Raw genomic sequence first — 25779 nt, 5'->3', positions numbered from 1 at the left:
CTTGTGAGCAATCTGGGTATGTAAAAGCGATCTGAAAACTGGATAAGGACAATGTTATTCAAAATGCAATGAGGGAGGGCAATACATGCTGAAGGATTTATCCAAAACACAGGGCGCAGCCTGTAGAATAAACCCCAAAATCCAATTAATACCACAGTTCCAAATATAAGTCCCACAAATTTAGTCCTGCCAGTGTGTAATTCTTTGTTTCGTCACCAGGGTCAGTTCTCAATGTCCTTTCTGGTCAGGAATTCCTGGACTTTGGCAATGTCAGTGGAGTGAGTGTTTTTTTCTTCTTTCCCAAAACAGATGTAGTGTAGCATTCTACAGGAGAGAGATTATCAGTACATCACCCTGTAATGGTTTTGCTTCTTTTAGAAAAATTCAAAGGCACAATAGATTTGTCCGTGGACAAGGGAGAGGTTCAACCAGCACGTTACCTTGTCCTTTTGCCATGCTGTTCAGAAGCACAATAGAACTAGAAAAAAAGAATAGGCTTATCATCAGTAGGAGAATTCTTCTGAGGTGGAGGGGTCTTTTTGCAGTGAGAATCCTGGGTCCAAACAGTCAGTCTTTGGCACTTCACAGCGGTGTTGGTAGTCAGCAGGACTCAATACGGGCCTTTCCAGCATGGAGCCAGGGCAGTCTTTCGTTGATGGATCTTTATGTAGACCCAGTCTCGTGGTTCCAAGGAGGGGCAGGCTGCTAGGATCTTTGGGTTGTTTCTTCTTTACCTGTGAGAAAAAAAACCTAACACATTGCATTAGTGTCTTTGCAGAGTTTACAAATTTTATAGCTGCATGGGCAAATTTAAGTCCCCCCCTTGTTCCTTTTGAGGGTTAGCCAAGTCTTAGCTGTGAGGAGTGTCCTTGAACAAAGTCAGTGTCTCAGCTTTAAACTGAGCATGTTATCTAGTTTTTTTTTCAGTCAACTTGTTTTTTTTTTTTGTTCGCTTCCCTTCTCAGCTTTTTATTTTTTTAACCTACAAAAAAAACTTTCACATTTTACGTATACACCTGGTGTTAACAATGAACACATACACATTGCTGTTATACAGTACATTAGTCTTATCTAATATATGCCACATATACCATTTTACTAAAATAATGTTATTACAGAGCTTGAGAACAACAAACCAAGACAAGCACACCCACTTCGATGAGTTCATTTAATACAAACTGTAGTCCAATAGTTGTCCACCATCCCCAGCCCTCTGGCTAGAAGTCTGAGGTAGCCAGAAGGATCCCATGTACAATATGGGGAGTGGGTTAACTTTCCATGTCCTTGCTTTCAAATACTGTTAATATGCAAATTTCAATAACAATTGTCAATTAAAAGTTTTGGCCAATGTAGTATCTTTCTCTTACTTAAGAAAATGTATTAGACTTTAGTATATCACATTTTTCTGATGCATCCAAACACTTTGTATTCTAAGTTGAACAAAACAAATATCTGCATTTTAATCCAACACTGCTGCTTGATTTTAAACCAGACCATCCCATAAAAATATTAAACACATCAATTTTGGCCACAGGACAAACACCACAAGACAGAACATAGAACACAAAAGACAATTTTTACTGTGCCAGCAAATCATGGTACGTTGAATGCTGTTCAGCCGGCATCAGTTGTCTCTGATTATCTGAAAGACAAAAACAGAAGTCTACCTCTTCTGGGCAGGCAAGCATTACTAAAAATATGTACATCGGCCAAACTGGACAGTCTCTAAGGAAAAGGATAAATGGACACAAATCAGATATTAGGAATGGCAATATACAAAAACCTGTAGGAGAACACTTCAACCTCCCTGGCCACACAATAGCAGATCTTAAGGTGGCCATCCTGCAGCAAAAAAACTTCAGGACCAGACTTCAAAGAGAAACTGCTGAGCTCCAGTTCATCTGCAAATTTGACACCATCAGCTCAGGATTAAACAAAGACTGTGAATGGCTTGCCAATTACAGAACCAGTTTCTCCTCCCTTGGTTTTCACACCTCAACTGCTAGAACAGGGCCTCATCCTCCCTGATTGAACTAACCTCCTTATCTCTAGCTTGCTTCTTGCTTGCATATATAAACCTGCCCCTGGAAATTTCCACCACTTGCATCTGAAGAAGTGGGTATTCACCCACGAAAGCTCATGCTGCAGAACGTCTGTTAGTCTATAAGGTGCCACAGGATTCTTTGTTGCTTTTACAAATACTCTTGTTGATTTTAGGCAAAACAAGGGAATTACCCCATATTGTCTTGTATGTGTTTTATAGGCAGCCCCTGTTTTAGTGGCTCCTATCTTATTAGTTAGATAATTTGCATTAATACAGATGCTTGCTGGCTCACTGTTTACTTGTAACTCCTGCTTGTAAACACTGAAAGAAAACATCATCACTCACAGTGCTCTTAGAGCCTAATACAATTTTAATTACATAGCACTGTATACATTCTTCAGCTAATTTAACAAAATTGTTCATAGCCAAATGATTGCAATCTAATAATTTCTTTGCCTGAATTTATTTACAAACATTTCAAAGACACCAAGAACTTTTTACTTTAGTACGTTTACAAAGTTCAACTGCTGTTCCCTCCAGCAACTATAGAGTTAACTTTTCACTGTGCCTTAAATCACTTGCTTGTTCTTTCAACAGCCACTTACCAACTCAGATCACCATTCCAAATATTCTTCTGAGTATATGAACCCCTATGCGTATACTTACTTACTCTGTTCTTTCACTACACCCGAAAAGTTTTCAACCTGTTCTCCAAGCTCTCTGTCTGTTGCCTGGCCGCCTGGGCCCGATCCTTTTTTTTTTTTTTTGAACCGTTTCTTTCCATGGGTACCAATGTATTCCACTACCAGTTAGCTAGGAGGGTGGGCTTTTTAAGTAGCCCCCACCCTTCTGGTCCTTTCCCTAAAACATTTCTACTCACAAAACTACTCGAGTCCTCCCCTGTGAGGCTTGCCACCTGGGCAAAACACATGGCCCACTGGCGTTGAACTATTTAATTTCCTCTTGTAGCAAACACACTGCTGTTACAACATATGCTGAGCACAAATGGTTAAATTTTAACAAGTCCCTGAAGGACTGGTACTTGCTTAGCCAGGGCTTCCTTTTCTAACTGGAAATCCTGTCTCAAGGCCTGCAACTTGCCCTGGCGCAGGTTTGAGTTGCCGCCTGGTTCATGATCCATGCTCTTAATTGCTCAATTCTAGTTATCAAGTACACATCTCGGCCCTTTTCTCCAACTACTCTATTGCCCAGTCCTGCTACGACTGGGGGCAGATCCACCTGCCACCCTTCCGGTCAACCAGGGTGGAGAGAAAAATGCTAAACCCCTCTCCAGTTCTCAGACTTACTGCAGCTGAGAGTAGGCTCACCTTTAATCATGCAATCCTCAACATATAACACCAACAGTACCAAACAAAAGAAACACAAAAGAACAAAGGCAAAACAGATAGATGGTGTAAATTCTATAGGGCTCCCCTATTCGCAATTGCTCACCAAACTGTGACAAATCTGTTACCAATTTATCTACTGCAGGACGTTGGGGAAACACACCATATAATCAAATTTTAAAGCTTAATTAAAAATAATAAAACAACAATGAAGAGTGTTGGAAACGCTCCCACATTACTCAGGAAGAACATGAATACTTTAACCCTTAAGCCACTTTAATACTCACACATGTCCAAACTGGCCACGTCTGTATAACGTTCAGAGAAGGGGAATAGGCAGACGGGAGATTATCCTGTATACAGCTTGTCCAGAATTTCCAACATGCTTCTGCTCTTGGGAGAGCTGTTTTTTACACCCTGGAATCTCCTGCAGTGTCTCTTTTAGAGAGTCCAGTTCAGATTCCAGCCCGTGGCTTCTCCAGTTTCACCAAGTCAAGCTGAATTTCAAATTAACCCGTTCCTAGACAAATTGCTCACACTGTGTCAGAGGCTTTACTTTGGTGATTAAAAGCTCCTTTGAGATGTATGATCTTATCTAGATTAAAGGTACCTTCTAATGGGCCTTGTTTAGATAGATTTTCACGCGTGTAAAGATTCCAATTCTCTAAATACCTGCAGGTTTTAAGACCATAATGTACGTACATGTAACATGCTGGGGTACCCTTAGGGGGTGAGGTGGAATATTTAGACTGTCCCTCCCCCATTTTCCACACACACACACACACACCAAGGCCATTATTTCCTATTACCACGATGCATCATATCTTGCTGCACAGTCAATAAATTCAGATGGCGTGAGCCCAAGAGAGACAGACGTCCCCACGGACAGTCTTCCTCCCAGTGTGGCTCTGGGGCATATGCTGGGGGATTTTTACAAGAGCTCTCCATACAGCTTTAAACATACAGCTCCAAAAGCAACCCGGTTCCAGAAATCTTCTTTCAATCTTTAAGTATTAGAGACAATGGGGCGTCCCCCAGACACTTACTGCCAACTTGTCCCATTTTGTAAGGGGACTCTAACCCCCACCTCCCGCGTCGAGCGCTCACTTACCTCTCCAGGGGACTCGAACACCTGGACTGGGACTCAAACCCAGGCTGGGACTCTAACCCAGACTACTTGGATCCTGTGCAAACCTGGACTGGGACTCTAACCCAGACCTGGACTGGGACTCTAACCCAGACCTAAGTTGTCAGGGACTCGAACCCCGACAATCTGCACTGGGACTCTAACCCAGGCAATCTTAACCCTACTCAACGGGTAGGTGGATGTTGCTGGATTTCTACGAGCTTCAGCTGGTTCACAGAACTCGCCTTATCGCCGATGCAGAGATCAGATTACCAGGCAAGGCTCCTCTAAATCAGAGGATGCGCGCTGCGTTGCCTCAGAGTCTGATCCCCCGCCGGAGAGTCAGACAAAGTCCCGACCGGAGTCGCCAGAGATGTCGGGGACTCGAACCCCAACAGCGAAGTTCGTTGTCTGACCGCAGTGAGACAGGCAACACCAGCAAGGTCCGATCAAAAGTTCTTTATTGACAAGTGCACGTATCAGTAAAGAACAGCTCGTATCCGAAAAGAACCAGCCCCCTCTTTACAGCTTAGTATTAGCTTATATAGACAGTTTTATTACGTCATAAATTATTCACTTCACACAACCCATATCCCACCCCCCTTTGGTTAGTAACAAACCCTAATAACAAAGCACATCTGTCTTTCTTTATAATGTAAGCAAGTTGTGATGCCCCAGCAACTTTCTTATCAGCATAGTTGCTAAGCACCAGACACTGGAAGACAGGAGTTAACGCAGCTGGTAACTTGAGGAATACACCTCCCTTTCTTATCTCACTTTTTCCCAGGGCTTTATGAAACATGCTGACTTCAGTCAGATTGACATAACTGGTTTTTGTGCTACATCTTTATTCAGGCCTAACAAAACTTTCCAGAGCCTCTCTCTGGAGGATTCCCTGCAGGTCTCCATGTCCATCAACACCCTGCTTGGCCATGCAGATTAGTTACACAGGGCAATGTCCAGCTCACATAAAACATTGCCTGCCTCCCACTTTTTGATTCCCTACACAAGCCACAGCAACTTACCTAGTGTCTCATCTGCTTCCTGCTCCCCACAGTGACTGTTTGTCAACAATAAAGGGAGGGGAAAAGACAAGTCTCTTGCAGGGGTGGAAGTTTTTTTACACCAAAACTGGGCGGTTTTTTTTGACAAAAGTCCTATTGTAGTGTGCACGCTATCGCTGTTTTGTCGTCAAAAGGCAGTTTTTGGCAACAAAACTTGCCAGGGTAGACAAGCCTTGAGAAACTCTTGTGCATATTGGCACCAAACCCTGATAGCAGAAGGAGGAATCAATTGAAAGTGAGGCATATCCAACCCTGACTTGGCATCCTGTGTCGGTCTGACATAGTGCAGAGAGAAGCTTCCTTGGGGCAAGTGACAAAGCCTTACACTAGGGTGACGAGATGCCCAGTGTTGTGGGTGAGGCCCAGTTTCAGTATAAGCCACTTGAGCCAGCCATCCCACACCAAGCTCTGGTCTCTTTGATGTGCTGAGGATGCCATGGTGGACACAGGAAGAAGAGTCAAGGTCGAGGGGCTAAGCCAGTGAGTAGCAGAGAAAGTCTGACAGACCATCACTTTTAACAAGCATCCCAACCTGACTCATAACATTAATTTTTCATTATAGCTACCAAACCCTCTCACTCCTTGAGAAGACCCCTTCCCAACCCAACCCCAACTCTAGTCATGTAAACTCACCTGCACGCAATGACTAGCTCACCCGCTTCCTTCCCGCCCTGCCCCTATGATGGGAATAAGGAAGGTGCCCCATTTTTTCTCTCACTAATTCTTGCCTTTTTACTTTGAAGTCTCTGCTTTAAGTTTACAGAATTCCAGGAAGATTCAGGATCCCTCTGGCCCTGGAAGAGGATCTGCTACCAACAGTGTCCCTGCCACAGCTCAGGGGCACCGAGACCAACTCTTAATGTAATCAGAAGGAAAAAGGTGAATTCCTGCCCCACCAGGGATTCATTCCACATGCTAATGCCAGTTGCATTCCTCAAAATCACCGTGCATGTGCATATGGGCCTGCAACACTGCAAGGAGCCAGGGACATTCTTTATCACCCTGCTATCCGATAGCCTCAAAGTTCCAGCCCTGCAGTGAGCTCCGTGAAGACCAGACCCTGGCAGACATGTGGAGCCTCAGTGGGTGAGCCCCAGCACCCGGGGCAACGGAATCTCTCTAAAAGTGTGTGTGTGGGGACACTGGCACCCAAACCATGCCCCCCCCCGAGCCCTTGCCCCGCTCTACCCTCTCCCCCCATCGCTTGCCCTTATAGCTGGTAAAAAGTGGGAAGGCAAAGCCCCCTGGCTCCCCGGTTCCAGCATGCCTGCTCCGCACCAATGGGGCTCTGTGTAGTTGCAGAGGTCTACCTGTGCAAAGTTCATTGCAGGATCAGGGGCAAGGCATCCAACCTATCTCATAAACATAATCACCAGTGATACCACATGGAATGTTGAGACCAAAGCAGACCATGCACCCTGATTTGTCTGCAACAAAATCTTTATCATCCTAAACTGATGGGTACCACTCTGATTCACTCATTAATGTTTGTATTTATTCTGATTGCTATATAAAACAAGAAATGGCTCTACCGTATATTAAACTGTAAGAACAGCAGCTTCTTCTCACATCCCAAACCAAAAACTACCAATCAGAAAATAAAGGCCTAAAATCGCCCACCCTTCAAACATCCTCTTCCTCCATCAGTAGTGGGAGACCATCCACAAGTCCAACCTCTGCAGTCTCCATGGCATTCCTAGATCAGATCCCCGACTGACAAAGTTCAGGGAGATCTGAGGCACCAGAGACTCAGCTGTCTCACCACCTCTTCTTAAATAATAATAAAAAATGGAAGACTAGATTCCAGACAATAATTGTCAGCATCAAGTGATGGTTGCTTGAACAGTAGCTTAATTTGCCAGATATGGAATCCCTGAAAGGATTCTGTCTGCAAATAAGTCAATATGCTTCAAAGAAATTTCTTGTATTTACCAAACATGACATTTTAAACACACCCCAAAAGTCTGTATTACCCATAAAGCACTAGTGTTGCTGATTGAACAGCTGAACACATGTTGGATAAGATATCCCACCTTAGTCTACTTGAGTTTCCGGGTTCTTACTAAAATTGTTTTTTTCTTAATAAAATTGAATGTTTTGCTCACCTCACACCAGAGATCTACCAAAATCTGGCTGTGCTTCCGTGATCAGAAAGCAGTGCGCTTAGCAAAGGACTTCTGGTTGGTGGCCACTGCAAACGCAGGCAAAGGTTCACTGTGTTTGCAGCTCAGCAGTCAGAATAAAATGGAAGGGTTAAGCACTGAGCTGTTGGTGAACAAAAGGGGTTGCCTCTGTTGTCTGGGAGTCATTTGGTGACTGGTGGGATAGAAGGGACAAAGAACAGCACCAACATAAATGTGTTCCTGGGATCACATGGCCAGCCCTGAGCCTGCCAGCTGCAGCGTATGCAAGGCAGGAGGGTGACTGCTGGAAAACACCCCCCCCCCGGTGAATTTCCTCACTGCAGCTGGACTGGAGGCAATCATGGGTGCAGCCGCTGCCACTCTAATGACAGCAGGAGCATCCAATTCAGTGCATAATTTGTAATGAAAAAGGTGGCAGTGTTCAAGTAATTTTTTTGCATTCCTAACTGATGCAGCAAGCCCAGAGGTGCTGTGGCTATGAACTGCCAAGCCCAGAGGTGCTGGGGCTCAGCCCTAGCACAAATTAAGCACTGCTCCAACCCTGACTGCTGCTCATACCCCAGTGCTGCGGGTACCCAGAGCTCCACTGATAGGAACCCCTTAGAGCCTGGTGTTTCCAAACCCTGGGGTCAACAAAGTCCCCCACTGCAGGGGCCCGGGGCCCAGCCATGCACTGTGGCCAGTGCAACCCTGGAGCCCCCAGAACAGGTACCGCTGGGGCCAATATGGCATCAGAACCCACCGTGGTCCTCCAGGCAGCCAAGCTGGGGGTGGGGTCCTAGGGAGCCCTGGGGCTGCATGTGCATCGCCTACCAGGGCAGAGCCTGGCCCCGCGCCTAATGCACAGGCTGGAGTGCCCGCCCCCCTCAGGGGAACCCGGACTGCACCACTACACAGAAACGGGGGGGGGGAGGAATGGGCGCTCCTGGACGGTGTCACTGCCGAGAGGGGCTACAGGTGAGGCAGCGCAGCCTCACACTTGCGCAGGTGTATTCTCCTGCTTACGCGACTGCACGCCGCCATGTTGTACGGCCGAGTGCGCTCAGCGCATGCGCAGTCTCGCTCCTCTTGCCTCTGCTCTTTAAAAGCTGCCAGGCGGCCGGAGCCCGGCCCCATAGAGGGAAATCGCGGTGGGTGGGGACGGCGCGATGGCGGAGAGCAGTGAGCCGGCTGTAAGTGTTCTCCACTGCCACCCCGCTTCTTCCCCCATACCGGGAGCCCATAATCTCCCGCTTTGAGGGCGTCTGGGGCAGGAGAGAGCTCCCTCTGTGTAGTGCCAGGACATCACCTCCTGGACAGCTGCCCTGCCCCACCTGGAGCCCCCCTGGCCTGCCTGGCAGTCACCCCTTGGCCTGCTCCAGCTGCTCTGCCCTTTGGCTCTGCCTCTCAGCCCCCAGGCGCCTGGCTGTGCAGGGAAGGGGGCAGTTACCAGCCCCCAGGCACCTGGCTGTGCAGGGAAGGGGGCAGTTACCAGCCCCCAGGCAGCCACTGGCCCTGGCAAGTGCCCCAGGCAGGAGAGCAGTGAGGCTCGTGGGTGGGGAACTCCCAGCAAGGGCAGAGCTACTCCCCTTGGCCCCAGGTGAGTCCCCTGGTGCGGTGCTGAGTCAAGTGCCCATGCATGCCCAGGCACTGGATGGGGCTTCTTGGGCTATGACTGTGTAGCCCCAGATGACCGGTGTGACTGACTTGATCACTCAGTGGCTCCAGCCCTGCTCTGACTGGTTAGGCCAGTATCTTGGTCCCCTCATGGGATGTCCGTCCTGCTGTTTAGTCTGGAGTTCGCTTTCCCTAGCTCACAGCCTGGTCCTTGGTTTTGCCTCTCAGCCTTTCCCAGACTAAGGCTGCTTGTCCCAGTTTAGAGTCTAATGGTATGAAGCTAAAGGGCCTCTCCACAGCACTGAGCCAGGGTCATCTCAGCTCCTTTTCATGTCGTATAGATTCAGCTACTGCTTCGTGAGGCTGGTTCTCAAAGCCACCTCTCCTCCTTCATCCAAACTCCTCTTTCCAGCTGCCTCTTGGGCACTCTCTGGATGTCCCACCACTACCTCCCCCTCATCAGGACAGAGCTTCTTACTGTTTCCCCATCAGGCAGCTTCACACCTCTCCCCATCCCCCAGGCCTATGATCTGGGCAGCCTCTTGGCTCTTCTCCCCATATCCAGCCTCTTGATAGAGCCTGTCTCCTGTCTAATGTCCCCCTTTCCCTGCTGTCCTCATAGCTAAGCCCGTTCTCCATGTAGTGGTCACTTCTTGCCTTTATCACAGTAACATCCTCTCTGGCCTTCCCTCTTCTGCTCCCTGGGGTCTGTTGAAAATGCTGCTACTGAAGATCCTTTGTTCTGCTGTTGTTCAAACTACATCACTCCCTCCATTGGCTCCCTGGTTCACTGCATCAGATTTGCACACCACCTCCGCTGGGTCCAATATCAGTGCGGCTGTCTCTGACCCCCTTGGTGGATTAATCTCAGCCCCTTGACCAATGTAGGTTCTGCAGAATCCTCATGGTTGCCAAGCAAACCTTCTAAAGGGGATTTGAGTGAAACCAATGCACAATTGTCCCTCTGAGTCTGTAGAAGACAGTGTTAGCTTTGAGGAGCATGAACTTCCCTCATTAATATCAGCTGGGCAATAACTCTTAAACCTACCAGTGATACTTTGAGAGCTACATTTTCACATAGTGCAGGTGTAGAACTGGGCTTCTAACTTGTGCAAGTACAGCAGTTGTGTACAAACTGAGGAACTGCATATGCCAATGACTAGTTCAACAAAAGGACAGACATAACTTTGTTTCTAACAAATCTGGCATTGCTTTTCCCACTCAATGACATGCTGCGTGCAACAGGAGCTTTACCGTCTGAGACCCCAGTCCTCCAACTTGTACCATGTGGGTGGATCCTGTGCCCACACAGAACTCTCTTAAAGTCCACATGGATTCTCTGAGTCTGTGAAACAAGTTGTAGGCTCTGGGCCCCACAGTTAATTTCTACTGAAGCAGGGTAAACTTCCCATTGATTTCAGTGGAGCAGCTGAGAGATTAAAAACCAGTAGACTAAGTTGCCATCACCCTTCCAGCTAGTGCCTTGGAGGTGCCAGGAGTCTGGGGTTAGTAATAGGCAGGACTGTCTCCAGACACTAGCGAAGGAAGCAGGTGCCTGGGGCAGCCAATAGAAAGGGCGGTACTCCATCCGTTATTAGGGCGGCATGTCCGGGTCTTTGGTGGCAATTCAGCAGCAGGTCCTTCACTCCCTCTCTTCCTCTTCGGCGGCACTTCAGCTGCAGCTCAATTGGGTTTTTCTTTTTCTTTTTTTTTCTTTGCCACTTGGGGCGGCAAAAAAGCTGGAGCTGGCCCTGGCAGTAGAGGCTGTCAGGGATCTCTAAATACCTGTTGTTAGCTAGCAGGACATGCCCCATCTGGGGCTTGGCAAGAGGAAGATCTTTGTCAATACTATGGCATTAGTTCAGCACCCCTTCTTTGGTTGGGGGAGTAGATGGGTGCTCACCCCCCTCTCTGGCTTGGGGCAGGTCAGGATGCCTGTCTTTACTTACTAGCTGGCTCCTAGAAGGAGCAGGGATGCCCTACTCCCCATCTCGTTCTGTCTCCTAGATCCTAGAAGACTACCTTCTGGCAGAAGATGCTCCTTTGCTGGAAGAAATGGCGGAGGAAGATGAGGAGATTGACCTGTACAATGAAATGACCTTTGGGTTAGGTAGGGCTTGGAGGCAGCAGGAGAGGAGGAGCATCAGGGCATGGGGGGTGAGCAGACTTTGGAAAGAGAGGGCAGTGGGGAATACAAAGGTTGGGCAGCTGGGGTGTGACTTGGGCTTGTTGGGAGGTGTTGATGGCTGGGGCTTGGGGGTGTCACTTGCGGGAGAGATCCCACACCTGGGGAGTTGCTCTCTGGAGCAGGAAGCTCAAAGGTCAGTTTCCCAGCATCTAGCTCCCCCTGTTGGTCAGGGCAGCATTTCCCCCAGTTCACACTGGGTGCACCACAGGCAGTGGAGCTGCTGTGGAATCCCCCAGCTCCCTGCCCCTGACTGGAACCCTCCTTTCTTTCCTCCAAAGATCGAGACTCCATGGAAGAGGAAGTGGCAAAAGCCCCAGCTTCTCCAGATAAAGGCCCCGAGCTGAGTCTTGTGGGCGAAAATGAGGCAGCGGTGGTAGCAGAGGTAGCAGTGGAGGAGGAGGAGTACAAGGCCACTGAGCAGCCTGGCCTGGGGGCAGAAGAGGAGCAGCCCATGCTGGAGGAGATGGAAGAGGCAGGGGAAGAAGGTGAGGCAGAGCCTGGAGCTCGGCATGACGACTTTGCTGACATGGAGGAGGAGATAGGGGTCGATGAACGTGAGGAGGAGGAGGAGGAAGAAGAAGAGGAGGAGGAGGAGGAGGAGGAGGAAGGGGAAGAGGAAGAGGAAGAGGAGGAGCAGCATGAGGAGGACAACGAGGAGCAGAATGATTTGGGAGACCCAGCAGTGATGAGAGCTGTGCACAGCAAGCCCACGCTGGAGGTGAGAAAAGCGGGCGGGGGCTCCAGAAGGGTGTGTGGATTTAGTCCTTTCTCCATGAGTGTTTGGGGAGTGGTGCTGTCTCCTCCTAGCTTTCTGGGCAGGGGGTCCCGCCCTCCCACGCCCAGCAGGATTCTCCCCATTAACTTCAGCAGCCCCTAGGAACTGGGAAGATATCAACTGAGGCGGGGAGGGGGTCTGCTGGGAGATGGCCATGTGCATTTCCCCTTCCTCTCTCTGACCCCAGGGTCAGCCATTCTGGGATTGAGGACAGTTCCCTGCCCATGCTGGCAGCAAGTGACTCCCCCGCACTCTCCCTGGGGCAAGTCCCCTTCCCTCTCCTGCAGGTCCAGAGGGAGGCAGGGAAGCTGAATTCCCCAGACCTCAGGGACTGAGTGCAATTCTTCTGTGCCCTGCAGAGCCTGGACTCAGCAGTTCTTGACAGCAGGATCGGCTCCACCTGGGGAGAGTTCGAGGGCAATGACTTGGTAAGAGCGAGGTCACCTTCCCCCTGCCTGGCCCGGTCCATGCCTGTCCCCTTCTCTGGAGTGCTGCTGGCTGGGGGAGGGGGGATGGGAGGAGCTGGGGCTCCCCCACAACCAGTGCTCCTGCACCTCACAGCATCTCCTCTAGGGAGGGGCCTAGGACTGGAGCAATGGGGAGCTTCAGTCACTGGCCCTGTACCTGCAGCACCCACAGCTGGAAGAGACTAGGGTGAGTGGCTGGGAGCTCTCCTGATAGTTGTAGTTCCTACAGTGCCTCCTGCTGGAAGAGGCCAGGCCTGGAGTAGCTGTAGGTTCACCCACAGTGCTTCTAAGCTGTCCTCTGCAGTGCCTCCTGCTGGCAGATGCTGGGACTACAGCTGTTCTTTCCTTCCTGCTCCCTCCACCTTTGCTCGGTGAGTCTTTCCCTCAAGCCTAACTCCCAGTGCCTTTCAGATGGCTGCAGATTCAGGGGCGTGGACCTCATCCCCAAGCAGCATCCTGTCACACCACATGTTGGAGGTGAGCACCACCCTTTGCCTTCTCCCTGTATCCAGAAGAGGGCATCACTGGGGACTGTGAGCTTGGAACCATCCAATGCTCTGGAGCCATCAAACTGCCTAGGCTGGAGGGCCACTCCCCCTCACCCCCCCCTGAACATCCAGGGGTCCAGAACCCAAACCAAAGGGCTTGCTGAGTTTCAGGCAGGGGCTGGTACATGGGACTGATGGATATGGTGGGGGAGTGTCCCAAGGGTGGGCGGGAGCTGGCATGGCCTGTGGGCAGAGGGCTCTTTCAGGCTGAAGGTGCTGTAGGAACGTGGAAGGGTTCCAGGCCTGGTGATCGATGGAGAATGGACTTTGGTGGCCCCGAAGGAGTTTGGAGGCATGGAAGAGACTCCTCTGTCCCATCCCCCTGAGGCGGGGTTGGTGCAAAGACTTGTGGGAGAAGGGACCTGCTCTGCAGAGCTCCTGTGCTCTGCTAGAGCCGATCCGATCCTGTGATGGAATTTGGGAGCTCTGTGGGGAGGTCATATCCCCAGCTGCAGAGCTCCTCGTGGGCTCGGGAAAGCAGCCAGCCCTTGCTATGCTCTGGGGAGTGCATCAGCTCCACAATCCCTCTAGCAGCTCCATAGCTGGAGGTGCCTGTGTGCAGAGCTTGCCACTACTCCACTCCATTGTGACTCCAAACCCCGGGGCTGGCCGGCTTTGTGGCCTACAGGCAGGTATATATAGCTGCTTTCCAAAGCAGGGATTGTCCAGCCATCCGCCCACCCAGGCTCACATGAGCCTGGCCTAGGGGTCACCCTGGGAATGTCGGCCCTGTCTCACTGCTGATCCCTTCAGTCAGTGCTCCCAACTCCCTGGGATTGTGTGGGACTCAAGGGCCCATCTCACCTGGTTTGGGTGCAGGCGGTGCTGGCTGAAACCAGTCCTTGGGGCTGCCAGGGTTGTCACTCTCCCTCCAGCAGTGGCCCGCTATACCCTGGGGTACAGCGGAAAGGCTCTATCTTTGTCTCCCCTGTAGGACAAAGCCATTCTCCAGGCATTGGACAGGGCCCCCCCCATGTCGCATATGAACCTGGACTTCCTTGTCTCCCCAGCGCAGAGGGGGTACCTGGGCTCCCCTGGACTCAAGCGCCCAGACTTCAGAATGATGTCCCCGAAATCCTTTCCTCAGCGCTTTATGCGGCAGGTAAAGTGACTTCCTACCTTCTGCCCTTCATTCCCCTGCTCCTGTGTCCCTGCTCCGCCTCTGTTGATCTCCTCTGCCCTGTGTCACTTTGGGGTCACTCTGCCTCATGCTCTGGGCCATCCCTCACAGCAGTGCTGCTCCAACAGTGTCTGTCTTGCATGTGCTATTTACAGCATTGATGCTGAATGCTGCCGGGCAAGCTGCAGGGCAGGACCTGACACTGGCCCAGTCAGTTAGCCTGCTGCAGCCCTGCTTCCAGAGGGGTAGCTGTGTTAGTCTGTATCCGCAAAAACAATGAGGAGTCCTGTGGCACCTTAAAGACTAACAGATTTATTTGGGTATAAGCTTTCATGGGTAAAAAACCCACTTCTTCAGATGCATCTTTAAGGTGCCACTGGACTCCTGCTTCCAGTAACATCCCTGTCTCCTGTCCTGCAGCAGTCTCCCATGATGCCTCGCTCCATGGGCTCCCCTCGACCATACACACCGCCCCGCAGAGCCTCGCCTCTCTTCACCCCCAATCAGGTAACACCCAATCTGCTTCTTCCCTCCCAGCCCAGGGCCTCTCAGGAAGCTTTGGCCATTCCAATCTGCACCTGTACACGTGTCACTGGAGCTGATCAGCCCATCTCCCACTGCAGCAGCGCTGGAGAGTTTGGGGAAGGTGTCAAGGCTTATTGACCTGGCTGTTAGCACAGCTCTATGCTGGGGGGAGGGAGGGCATTTCTTCTGATCAAGCCCTAGCCTGAGGAATCTTTCTGCCTTGAAATGGCAGGATCAGCCCTTGTAACTTCATCCTGGTCCATGTCACTGCAGGTGCTGCTGTCTGGTCCTTCTTAGTAACTTACTAAGCTGTTCTCCTCCAGCAGGCAGTTCCACAGGTGGTTACATAAAGAATCACTTCCTTTATCCATCTCAAACACTTTGCCTTTTAATCCCAAGTGCCCTTTTCTGTTGTCTCATGGGGAAAGGAAATAGTCCCCTGCAGAGCCGTTCTCTTACAGACCTCTCTTCTCTTCTTTCCAAATGCCGTAGGCATCCCCCGATGTCTCCTCCTCTGGGATCCTGCCCCCGCCCCTGACACGTTACCGCTCTTGAAGATGTTCTCCTGGAGCCATGCCCCTTGTCCCCTGTGCCTCACTCAGTCCTGCTGCCCCCCATTGGATGAGGTGGACAGCACCAAGTACAGTACATAAGGGAGGAGCTAGAGGGTGGCCTGGGGCATATTGGGGCTTTAGAGTGACCTCTCCACACATCTTCAGTTCCAGGCATCATGCTTCGGAAAAGACCAACAGGGAGGTTAGAGAACAGCATGGACAGGGCAAGCAGGGGCAGGCTGAACCAGCAGCAGGACACAGGGCAGGGAAGAGTATGTCTTTAGGAGCCATTCAGGGCCTGGAGCTGGGCCCCACACTGGGAACAGTTACCCCTGGAGTACAGGTGGAAGGGGATTGGACTGGAGCCCACTAATAGGTCACCCGACTCCTCCCCTGGTGCTGGGGCAGCAGAGCCTGTCTTTGCTGGTTGGCAGCATGATGCTGAAGTCCCAGCTGTGGTCTGGGTATTGGGGCTGAGGACAGGATCCTGACAGGGCCTCGTGGAACAGCTGGGAGCAGGAATTTTCAGACCCGATGGGCAACTAGGGCAGTGTCTGTCAGTCACTAGGGGGTGCTGCCACATGACTGACTGGAAATGGACCCACAACAAAACTCCTCCAGCACTGGGCGCTTCCTGGCTATGCCTGGCAGTTGCGTGGGGGAGGGGTGAAGGAGCTCCATCCTGCCATGTAGCCCGTGCTGCTCTCGTCAGCATGCAGCAGGGTGCAGAGGAGGAGGCAGCTCCACTGCAGCATGCGGGGGGGCAGGGAGGAGCCAGCACCTCTGGCCATGGGGCATTCCACTCCTTCTCCCTAATGCCAGGTGAACAAAAGTGTCCCACATCCATCCTGGACCTTCAAGGGCTCCTGGATTTCTTGGTTAGGGGAAGAAGGTGCTCCGGCTCTGGAAACCTAACCCTTCTCTCCTCTTTCAGAGCTCGGGGTATGTGTCTCCAACCCCCTTTAGGCCCATGTCACGCAACATCAGCACCCCAACGCAGCCCCTGGCCATGCACTTTGGCCCCATGTCTCCCTCTCTGGAGCCCCCTCTCTTCTTCAGTCCTCCAGCCGGCTGCCAGCTGAAGTTCAGGTACCATGGAAGGGGGCAGGATCTCTGTGACCAAAGCATCCAGGGCTCCAGCCTGTTTGATTGTGGGGGCAGGGAGAGCGGCTAATCCCACAAACCGGACTTGAGCCCAAGTCTGGTGATTGAGGTTGGATTATATAGATGGTGCATGCTCTGAAATGGGAGCTGGGCACCAGGGCTCCTACCAGAGCTGGGGCTAAGGAGGCATTGTGGTCTGTGAACCCCAATGAGATTTGAGGTTCAATGTTGCAGCCCTCCCACCTTATGGCTAAGGATCATGGGGGGTGGGACTAGAACTGGTGCTGCTGCTCCTTAATTAGCCAGCAGGCTGGCTGGGACATTCCCATGGATCCTCCAGGAATGGGCCCAGGTCACCCCCAGAGCAGTGGAGGGAAGAGACAGGGCACCCCCCTGCAGAGCCCCTGCTCTGGAAGGCAGTGGCCTGAGTCTGGCCTGGTGTCAGAGGCCCCCTCCTCCCCCCCAGCTTTGCCCCCAGCCATCTTCATTACCATATCCTCCATCATCCCTTCCTGCTGCTGGCCTCATCTCCGCCACCTGTCTTTCATTGCAGTGTGCCCAGCCACATGACTCAGCTGCACCCTCAGCATCAGCGGATCCTGAATCAGCGGCAGCAGCGAGGGCAGGTGCAGAGGTGAGCTAAGGGGCAGGGAGGAGAGAGACTGGGGGCTCCTGTAAGGAGTTTGAGGGGCACAGCTGGCACATGGTGAGATTGGCACAAATCTAAGCCTGGCGCCCTGGTGCTCCTAGCTGTGTAGGTGCAGCTTGCTGACCGGGTCCAGACATTTCACTCCAGGCTACTCCCTGCTCTCTCTAGGCTGTGGTGCCTTTCCAGGGCTTCCTCTGGAGCTTTCTCAGCTAGGGACCTGGAGGGCAGCTGAGCCCCCAGGAGATGGACTAGGCTGTGGGTGCCATGCCCAGGGCAAGGAAGCTTGAGATGTCTCCCCCTAGATGTTTGTTCCTGTGTCCTGCTGTGATCCTTGGCTGTGTACAGGAGGTCACAGAGCCCCAGGCTGGCGCTGTGTGTGTGTGTGTGTGTGTGTGTGTGTGTGTGTGTGTGTGTGTGTGTGTGTGTGTGTGTGTGAGAGATATATGCTAACTGCTGTATTCTCAATAAATGCAGCGTGTTGCCTTCTCCCCTATAAAAAAATCTCGTGTGCTTCGTTTAAGCATAACATCATGGAGCCCCAGGCTGGCTCACTGTGATCCCAGCTGGGGGTTGTGTATAGGGGGTTATGGAGCCCGAGGCTGATTCACTGTGCTCTGTGGCCGGCACAGAGCGCAGCTGTGGCCCTGTGTTTTGTCCCAGGCTCTGTGCACCTGCTGCCTGTAAAGGGGCACCTTGCCACTAATGTGGCACCAGTCGGGGGGTATCTGGCAGTGCCTGCTCTGGATTCCCCCTGCTTTCCAGGCCTCCACCCAGCTGGGGACCTGCCCTGGTGCTGGGGTAGCTCTCACTCCCTGGGCCCTGGCACTCCCCACATATCGGTTCCTCAGCCCCAGTCTCCCCATGCTCCTCCCTTGTACGTGGCTGGAAATACCGGTACTCCCACTGGCGGTGTGCAGCTTGGCCTTCCCCAGGTTGGGCTGAGACCCAGGCAGATCTGCCGAGGGTGCTGGGTGGGCAGGGGGACTCAGGTATGAAAAGCGGCTGGAGAGAGGGCCAGCTCTATGTGAGGGGGGCTCTGCCCGTGATTCCTCCTCCCTGTCCCACTGGCACTGCCACCACCAGCTCAGCTCCAGGGTGAAGGAGCTGACCCACCTGGCGGGAGGTCAGGAGGGGACTGGGGGCTGCTCTATGACAGGTGTGCTGCACTGGGGCTGGAGGGGAGCAGCCAGCAGAATCATCTCAACCAGAGGATCTTTCACCTCCTTGTGCTCAGTGCTCGCCCTCACACCCCGGGGGCCCTTGTGCTCCCCACATATTGGTTCCTCTCTTGCTAGGCCTTCCCAGGGCCTGCGTAGTCCCCCTGCTACCCCCCACGTCTCCAGGCAGAAGCCTGATGTGAACCCATTAATGGATGGGGGGTTGGCCCAATGGGCGCAGCTGGTTGCTGCAGATGTTGCCCCTGGCGGAGTCTCCAGGGAGTAACGCTGGGGGGGGCGTGATTCCTGCCCTGCAGCATCTCTCCCAAGAAGGCATGGTCCCCGAAGGCGGATCCCTATTCTGGGCTCATGACACGCAAGGAGAAGGATTGGGTGATCAAGGTGCAGATGATGCAGCTGCAGAGTGAGAATCCTCACCTGGAGGACTACTATTACCAGGTGAGCGGGGGGCTGGGGTGCGGGGGGAATCGATGCCTCCTCTCCCTAGAGTGGGCAGAGACCTCCCTGGCTGGGTGGGGCTTGGGTTTCCCTCACAGCCCCAGCTGGGCAGACCCCACTATCCCCAGGCTGCTCCCCAGCTAGGTCGGTTCTACCCCGCAGGATCCATCACTGCCCAGCTCTGCCCCAGCTGTTGGGGTGGAGGAGGGTGCTCGTGCCCTGTCCTGACACTGGCCATCCCCGGAGCATGGAGCCTGGTGAGGAGGATGCAGGGGGCAGCCAGGAGCCCTGGACTGAAAGCAGAGGCAGGAGAATTAGACTGGCCAGACTGGCCCGTCCTGGTGCAGAAACCCACTTGGGGCAGACAGACCAATTAAACTGCTCCTCCCCCCAGCAGGAGCCCTGGGGCTGATATTGGACTGGGTGGAGCCCTTCCCCCTCTTTGGCCCACTGCAAGGGGATCATAACCCTTGTAGAAGGGGGGATGCAGGGGCAAAACCGAAGTGCCCCCTCCCTCTTCAGGGCTTGCTGCTCCAGGGGTGTGCCAGCTGCCCTCTTCTGGTGCCACAGCAGCCCCTGGTGGGTGAAATTTGTAATTGCGGTACTTCCCTGGAAGAATCTAGTATTCTGCAGGGAAGAAAAATCAGCAGCGGACATGAATCCAGCTCTTACGTTTCTTTTGTTAAAAAGTGGGGGTGGGGGGGCCAAGGACCCCATGTCCCCTGGTGCCAGTGGGCCACGGCTACTGCAGCGAGCTCAGCCCCATAGAAGGCCTGTGCCCAGCCTGCTGCCTCCTCTCACAGCTGCTTTGCTGTCCCGTCCTTCACAGGCCTATTACCACAGGCTGGAGCGGAAGCAGGCAGAGGAGGAGCTGCTTGGGGGGCGCAACAAGCAGGAGCCCCCCAAGCTGGTGACGCCGTACATCCAGAAGATGGAGATCTATGACTCTGGTAAGGATGAGGGGAGGGGCACTGCCTGAGGCAGGCAGGAGGGGCCTGGGTGGGTTCTCAGCATGTCTGCCTCTCTTTCAGTGGTACGGATTGCAGGCTCGCTGGGCCAGGTTGCCGTGTCCACGTGTTACAGCCCCCGTAGGGCCATTGATGCCGTGCACCACGCCCTGCAGGAGGAGGTAGGTACGGGGTGGCCATGCTCCCTTGAGCCTGCCCCGGCCCTCTGTGCAGCCAGTAGGTGGGAGCTTTCTCAGCTGCCTTAAAGCTTCCCAGGGGACATTGGGACCCCTGCCCCCTTCTGTAGCTACTCTGGCTAGTGAGGCTCCAGCACCTGTGGCTCTGGCTCTGTCACTGGTGAGATCAGCCCAGCACTGGGATGGGTCAAGTAGCCAGGTCAGGTGGGGTCAGCTCCTGGGCTTCATGCAGTCTGACAGGAGCCCTTTGAAGTGCTCCCCATGTGGGTTGCTCAGTGTCCTGCTGCCATCACATCTGATCAATCCTGGTAGTAGCTTGGAGACAGCACTGTGGCCTGGAGGCCGCTGTGTTTTGCGGTGGTTGTAACTGGTTGTCTCCCCTTCTCCCCTCTGGATCCAAAGGCTGCAGGGAACCAGCGACTTCGGGCACTGCACAGAATTGAGAAGGTGAGAGGGTGCCTCGGGCACAGCCATGGCTTCCGGGCAAGACGTTTCCCCTCCAGCTGACGTGCTAGGGGGGAGCAAGGGCAGGGGAACAGCGGTTGAAGAAGAGTTCATTAGAAGCTGGATATCGGCGCTCTCCAACTTCTGCAAACCCTGTGTGGCCTGGATCTTGGCATGTCCGGCCTCTTGGGGCAGAGATGCTTGGGGGGAGGGTTAGTGTCAAGTGGGCAGCGAGGGTTTGAGAGACAAGTCCGACAGCGTCTCCATGCAAAGCCAGGGGATGTTCTGCGGAAGATCCCAGCTTGCATGTGGCTTTGGTGCAGACACTCCCCTCTGCCATATTCATCTGCCTCCTTGAGCCTAGGGCACAGGCTACTCTGAAGGTGGTCAGATAGTCAGTGTGGTAGAGGCTGTGGATCAATGGATCTCTGGCTTCTCCGAGTCCCCTGCAGAGTTCACAAGTCCATAAGAAACTGTGTATTAGAACTAGTCCAGGAGACCTGAGTGGCTGAGTGAGCACCCCTGGGTGATGGAGGTCCTGGATCCCTTCAGTGAGGGTGGGGTGAGACTTACCTGAGGGTCCCAGCTCCCTCCCCAACCCCGATGGGCCGTGTCTGTTTTACATAGATGCTGTGGCTGGGATCTCTTGGGATGTCCCAACTGCTTGTCTCTCACAGCCAGGCATTTCGCTCACAGGCTGAGTGCTGGGGAAGAATATAGGGCTACTGTTTATCTGGAGAGGCTCATATGGGATCTCATTATTCCTCTCTCCGGGCCCACCTACTAGCTTCTCTTCTGCTTCCCCAGATGTTCCTGCAGCTGCTGGAAGTGGAGGAGACTCAGCGGAAGATGAGCCTGCTGCCTGAAGAGCAGCACCCCCGTTTCCGTGAGAAGAAGAGCCACGAAGTGGGGCGCATCTACCAGGCCCTGAAGATCAGGGCGTGCGACAGTGAGGAGTGAGTTTGCTGGTGCACGTTTGTGCACTGTCCCTGCGCATGGCTGGCCCCTGGGGAAGGGGGCCCAAGGGCCATCTGGGGAGGGTGCAGGTACCACCCCCATGGTGAAGTTTGCCCCTCACCCATGGAGATGCTGTTAGAACAGCAGATCTCCGGGGCCAGATGGCAACGCCCTGTTCCCTGTCACTTGGCACTAGTGGGTTTGGGAATCCGAAACATTCCTGTCTTCGCTCAGCACTCCACATCCGGCTCTGCCACATCAAATACTCTGGGGCTAAGCCACTTGATGGGAGCCAGCTCCCCTGCTGGACACTGGGGCCCTGTGCTGCATTCTCCTGGCTCCTCCTTCCTCCCCACACCCAAGCCATGCAGGATCCTCTTAAACTCCCCTGCCTGTCACCCCAGTTCCCTGCTTCCCTGGCGGCACGTCCGACGCCAGTGGAGCAAGGGTAGGTGGGAGGGTGCTGGGTCCTGCAGGGCCTGGGCAGCTCATGGCTCTCCCTCAGGGAGGCGGAAGACGAGTTCCTGCAGGTCCTTTGTGTGCGGAAGGGGAAGAAACTGACCGCGCGGCTGCTGCCGCACCTGGCACGGGAGCAGGCGGAGGAGATCCTGGTCACCGTCACCCGCCACCTGCCTTTCCTCATGAGGAAGGATGCGCTGGATGAGGTAATGGCTTGCTGGGGGTAGGAAGAGGCTGGTCCCAGGATGGGGCACAATTTCCCCCTCCCCCAAACCACTCCCCTGTAACGAGCAGGGAATTTGCCCTCCGCCTTCAATCCAAGCTGGGCCCTAGATCCTAGAGGGGCCATTCTGCAGGCACCAGGTACTGATGAACTGGAGGGAGCTCAGGAGAAGGCATCGACCATTGTAGGAAACTGGGGAATGAGAGGGCTGGCGTGAGGCAGAAAGGTTCACCTGGGCAGCATGTCTAGGGCTGGGATCCCAGGGCCCAGCAGGGGTGAGCAATACAGGGTTATAACTAGGGCAGCGGGTGGGAGGCTGGGAAAGTGGGGATGTAGCCAGGGCTGCAGGGAAAGTCCTGGCTGGGCATGGCCAGGCTGTGGCCTAGTCTGCAGATTGCTGTGCCAGAGGGTCCCTTGCTTGGTTGCTTGGGGGATAGACTGTAGGGTGCAATTCTGCCCTGGCCCCAGGCCAATGGGCTGCAGGATCTGTTGGTCTGGGCCCTGCTTCTGGGCTGGAAGCAGGGGCACTTTGTTTACACCTGCAGCTGCCCGCATGAGCTCGCCTGTTTCAGTTGGGAGGGGCAGGTCTCCTGGTCCCAGTGAGCACTTGATAGCGCTCCCTAGTGCCCCCTGCAGGTTGGGTTTGTTCCCCCCACCTCTGCGAGCAGATGCTGTTGCGATTACATGCCAGAGTAGGGGTTGAGCCCACCTGTATGATGTCAGGTCTGGGGGCTGGTTTTAACTGCGCTTTCTCCTCTCTCTCTGTGCTGGTGTTTAGTCCCTGCCTGTCCTGTACGGCCCCCTCAGCGAGATGGTGGGTCGGATGACCTTCAGCGAGCTCATTGAGGTCCTGCAGGAGCTGACCAGGCCGCTGGCCGGCTCCACCGAGCTGCCGCTCACCATGACCTTTAAGAACCAGGTGTGTGGAGCTGGCCGGGGCAGGAAGTTGGGGCCAGAAGGGTCTCCAGGAGGGGAAGCCGGTGAGCTCAGAGCTGCCTTGGTGGATGAGATTCTGCACCTCTCTCTGGGCGCTCTGGGGTGGGTGCTGGGCCCTGTGGGGGGCCCCCTCCCTCCTGGGGCTGGGCCTGGCCTGGCTGTGGCTGCCATTTCTAACCCATGGCCGCTCCTGTGCTTCCCCGCAGTTCGGGATCTCTCTCCTGTACGCCCTGCTGAGTCACGGCGAGAGGCTGCTCTCCTCCGACATGCCGCTGGAGCCGCACAGCGGGGACTTCGAGAAGTGGTGAGGTGCCACAGGGAGGGGTTCGGCCCAGGCGGCGCCCTGTGGGGGAGGATGGCTGGGTAGCACACAGCACGCTGTGTTGGCTGGTGCGGGAGGGCAGCTAAGCACTCACTGGTGGGTTTGTCTCCCCAGGACGGACACAGTGTTCCTGGTTGCCAGGGAGCTGTCCCAAGTGCCCAAGACTGCCCTGGTGGAGCCTCTTTTCCTCCCCAGCAACCTCCTCTCTTTGTTCTGCCGCTACCTGGACAAGCAGACCATCCACCGCCTGGAGGCCAAGATGGAGTGAGTGCTGGTCTCCCGGGCTGTGCTGGGGGGTCTTGGGGCACTGGCTGTGCCCAGGCTGTAATAGCTGTCATGCTGACTGGTGCCCATGGCTGCGCGCAGCAGGCCTGCCTCAGCTGCCTGGGGCAGTCACTGGCTTCCCCTGGATTGTTGAGGAGACAGGAAGGGGCGTAGATCTACTGTCAGAAACACAAGCCAGGCAGAGTCCTTCCGAAGCGGGAAGAGCCGAAGGGTAATGCTGCAAGGTGGGCCCTCTGGCCTGTTGGGCTGGGATCCTTGGGGAGGTGTCTGGTCTTGTGGCTCTCTGAGCTTTGCCCTTCAGGCTGCCCAGAAACCTCCCAGAGTGGTAGCAGGAATGACGGGGGTGGGCAAGAATTGACCCAACCCAGTGGCCTTTTGGGGCCCTGTGAGTGGCTTGGCTAGGCTGTCAGCATAGGCTGTCAGCATTACACAGCTGTCCTGGCACCCTGGATGTCCTGGCTCTTCCTATACCAAGGTGGCTCCTTGGTGCAGTCATTTCAAGTGACTGGTTTGTCTGTCCTGATGGGGGCTGCCTGGCACCTGCCTGCGGCGGGAGTCGTCACAGGCAGCGGGAGACATCCTGCTGTAACACATCCTGACGGTACCAAGCAAGAGGCCCTTGTAGCAGCATAGCTCTGTCCTGTACCAGACGTGGTCTGGGCTGGGGAGGGGAGAAATGACTCCCCAGTGGCAGGTGGTCTGACAGTAACATCAGCTGGAGATGAAGCGAGAGCAGCCCCTGAACGCTGCCAACCCAGAACAGTGGGCGTTAGAGCATGAGGCCTGCGGGGGCCATGTCCCAGCTGCTGCATTAGCCCATTCCTAACATGCTGGTCTTGCCCTGCAGGTGCTCCCCTCTGCCCTCGGAGGCTGCCATGCCATGCTGAGACCTCCCAGCCCTGGGAAAGTGGATGAGACCAGCTTCCTGGGCAGTGGTGCCCATCTTCTCTGAGATGCACAGGCAGGGGGCATCATCTTGTGACTTTGTTTCAAATCAGACACTATCCCTGGCACAAGGGGACTTTGTGTTTTTTGCCCTAGCACCGGGAAGAGCAAGACTCAAGGGCTGATCACGGCCCTCTCCAGCACCGGTGCCTGGGGGCACAGCACAGGGGACACGGGTAACTTATTTGGGCCTCGCCCCGCAGAGGCAAGCACTGGAGCACAGCGGGCGCAAAGCAGATGTGTACAGTGGGCACGGGGAGCACCTGGTGGTAGGCGATTGAGGTTGACTGTGTACAGCACTTGCTAAAATAAAAGCGATTAACAAGACCCCTTGGCCTCGGTATGTGAAGTCTCCAGCTTGGGCAAGCCCCCAGTGTGCTGTAAACAGGGCATGGAAGTGCAGCCCAGAGACCACATGTTCCCACCAAGCTCCTGGCACATGGCTCCTCAGTAGCTGCTCCGTCATATGCCTTCTCTATGTGGGCACAGCTCTGGTGTGTGCAGCCCTCTCAGAGAACCTTCCTGGGCTGAACTGCGATAGTCTTGTGTGTTGGTGTGGAGTGGGGCATGTGGATAGATTTGCTGCCTGAACTCCAGGCTCTGTAAATGACTGATCTGACTCCTCCCTCTCATATGCAGCACTGAGGCAGGCACACAGGATACCAGCTTACGTTGAGTGGTCTGTTTGGGGTCAGCCTGGAGAACAATCAGTGGTGGTATACTCCCATGGCCCATCTACTCTGGACACAACAATGAGCTGCCACTCACAGGTTTCCTGTCTTCCTAACAGTATTGTCCCACCTCACTACCTGCTTGCTCTGATCAGCTGGGAATTAGTTAATGATGCTGGCAATTTAAAGAGAGCTATCCAGAGAGCTGAGTAGAAGCAGTTCAGATGTATCCCAAACTTACTGTTGCAGGCTGTCTGCAGACTCAGGCAGACGGCACTACATCAGTTATACTTGGGTCACAGATTGAAAGTTTCCTTCACAACCATGAACTTAATTTTATAATGAAAGTTGAAATTCTGGAGCCTGGGGCTAGACCACTGGAACAAGACTCAGACCTTGGTTCTAATCCTACCTCTGCACTGATCAGCTGGGTGACCTTGGTAAGTCATATTATCTTGGTCCCTCCCTCCCGTGGTGCCCCCCCCCCCAACTTTGTCATCATGTCTCTTTAGACCAGTGGTTCTCAA

General features: G+C 53.8%; 1 protein-coding gene across 5 annotated transcripts in view; it reads left to right on the top strand.

Annotated features, from left to right (window-relative positions):
* Positions 1-24908, top strand: part of PATL2 (PAT1 homolog 2) — a 33967-nt gene extending 9059 nt beyond the window's left edge. The window contains exons 1-19 of one of the 5 annotated variants that reach the window (XM_039493132.1): positions 8778-8896; positions 11328-11430; positions 11787-12226; positions 12643-12711; positions 13162-13227; positions 14314-14400; positions 14842-14925; positions 16432-16586; positions 17155-17235; positions 18725-18866; positions 19696-19816; positions 19898-19995; positions 20413-20457; positions 21262-21410; positions 21917-22076; positions 22872-23012; positions 23236-23333; positions 23466-23615; positions 24484-24908. In XM_039493132.1, the coding sequence (XP_039349066.1) occupies positions 8873-8896; positions 11328-11430; positions 11787-12226; positions 12643-12711; positions 13162-13227; positions 14314-14400; positions 14842-14925; positions 16432-16586; positions 17155-17235; positions 18725-18866; positions 19696-19816; positions 19898-19995; positions 20413-20457; positions 21262-21410; positions 21917-22076; positions 22872-23012; positions 23236-23333; positions 23466-23615; positions 24484-24523 (2253 nt within the window). In that variant the 5' untranslated portion in view covers positions 8778-8872 and the 3' untranslated portion in view covers positions 24524-24908. Of the gene's footprint in view, positions 1-8777; positions 8897-11327; positions 11431-11786; positions 12227-12642; positions 12712-13161; positions 13228-14232; positions 14401-14838; positions 14926-16431; positions 16587-17154; positions 17236-18724; positions 18867-19695; positions 19817-19897; positions 19996-20412; positions 20458-21261; positions 21411-21916; positions 22077-22871; positions 23013-23235; positions 23334-23465; positions 23616-24483 lie in introns of those variants that run through there. The other 4 variants (XM_039493131.1, XM_039493129.1, XM_039493128.1 and 1 more) reach the window with 4 other exon arrangements.
* The last annotated feature ends 871 nt before the right edge of the window (positions 24909-25779 follow it).

Source organism: Mauremys reevesii, linkage group 10 (genome assembly GCF_016161935.1).
Source record: "Mauremys reevesii isolate NIE-2019 linkage group 10, ASM1616193v1, whole genome shotgun sequence".
Lineage (NCBI taxonomy): Eukaryota > Metazoa > Chordata > Testudines > Geoemydidae > Mauremys > Mauremys reevesii.
This window is presented reverse-complemented; position numbering and strand designations above follow the sequence as displayed.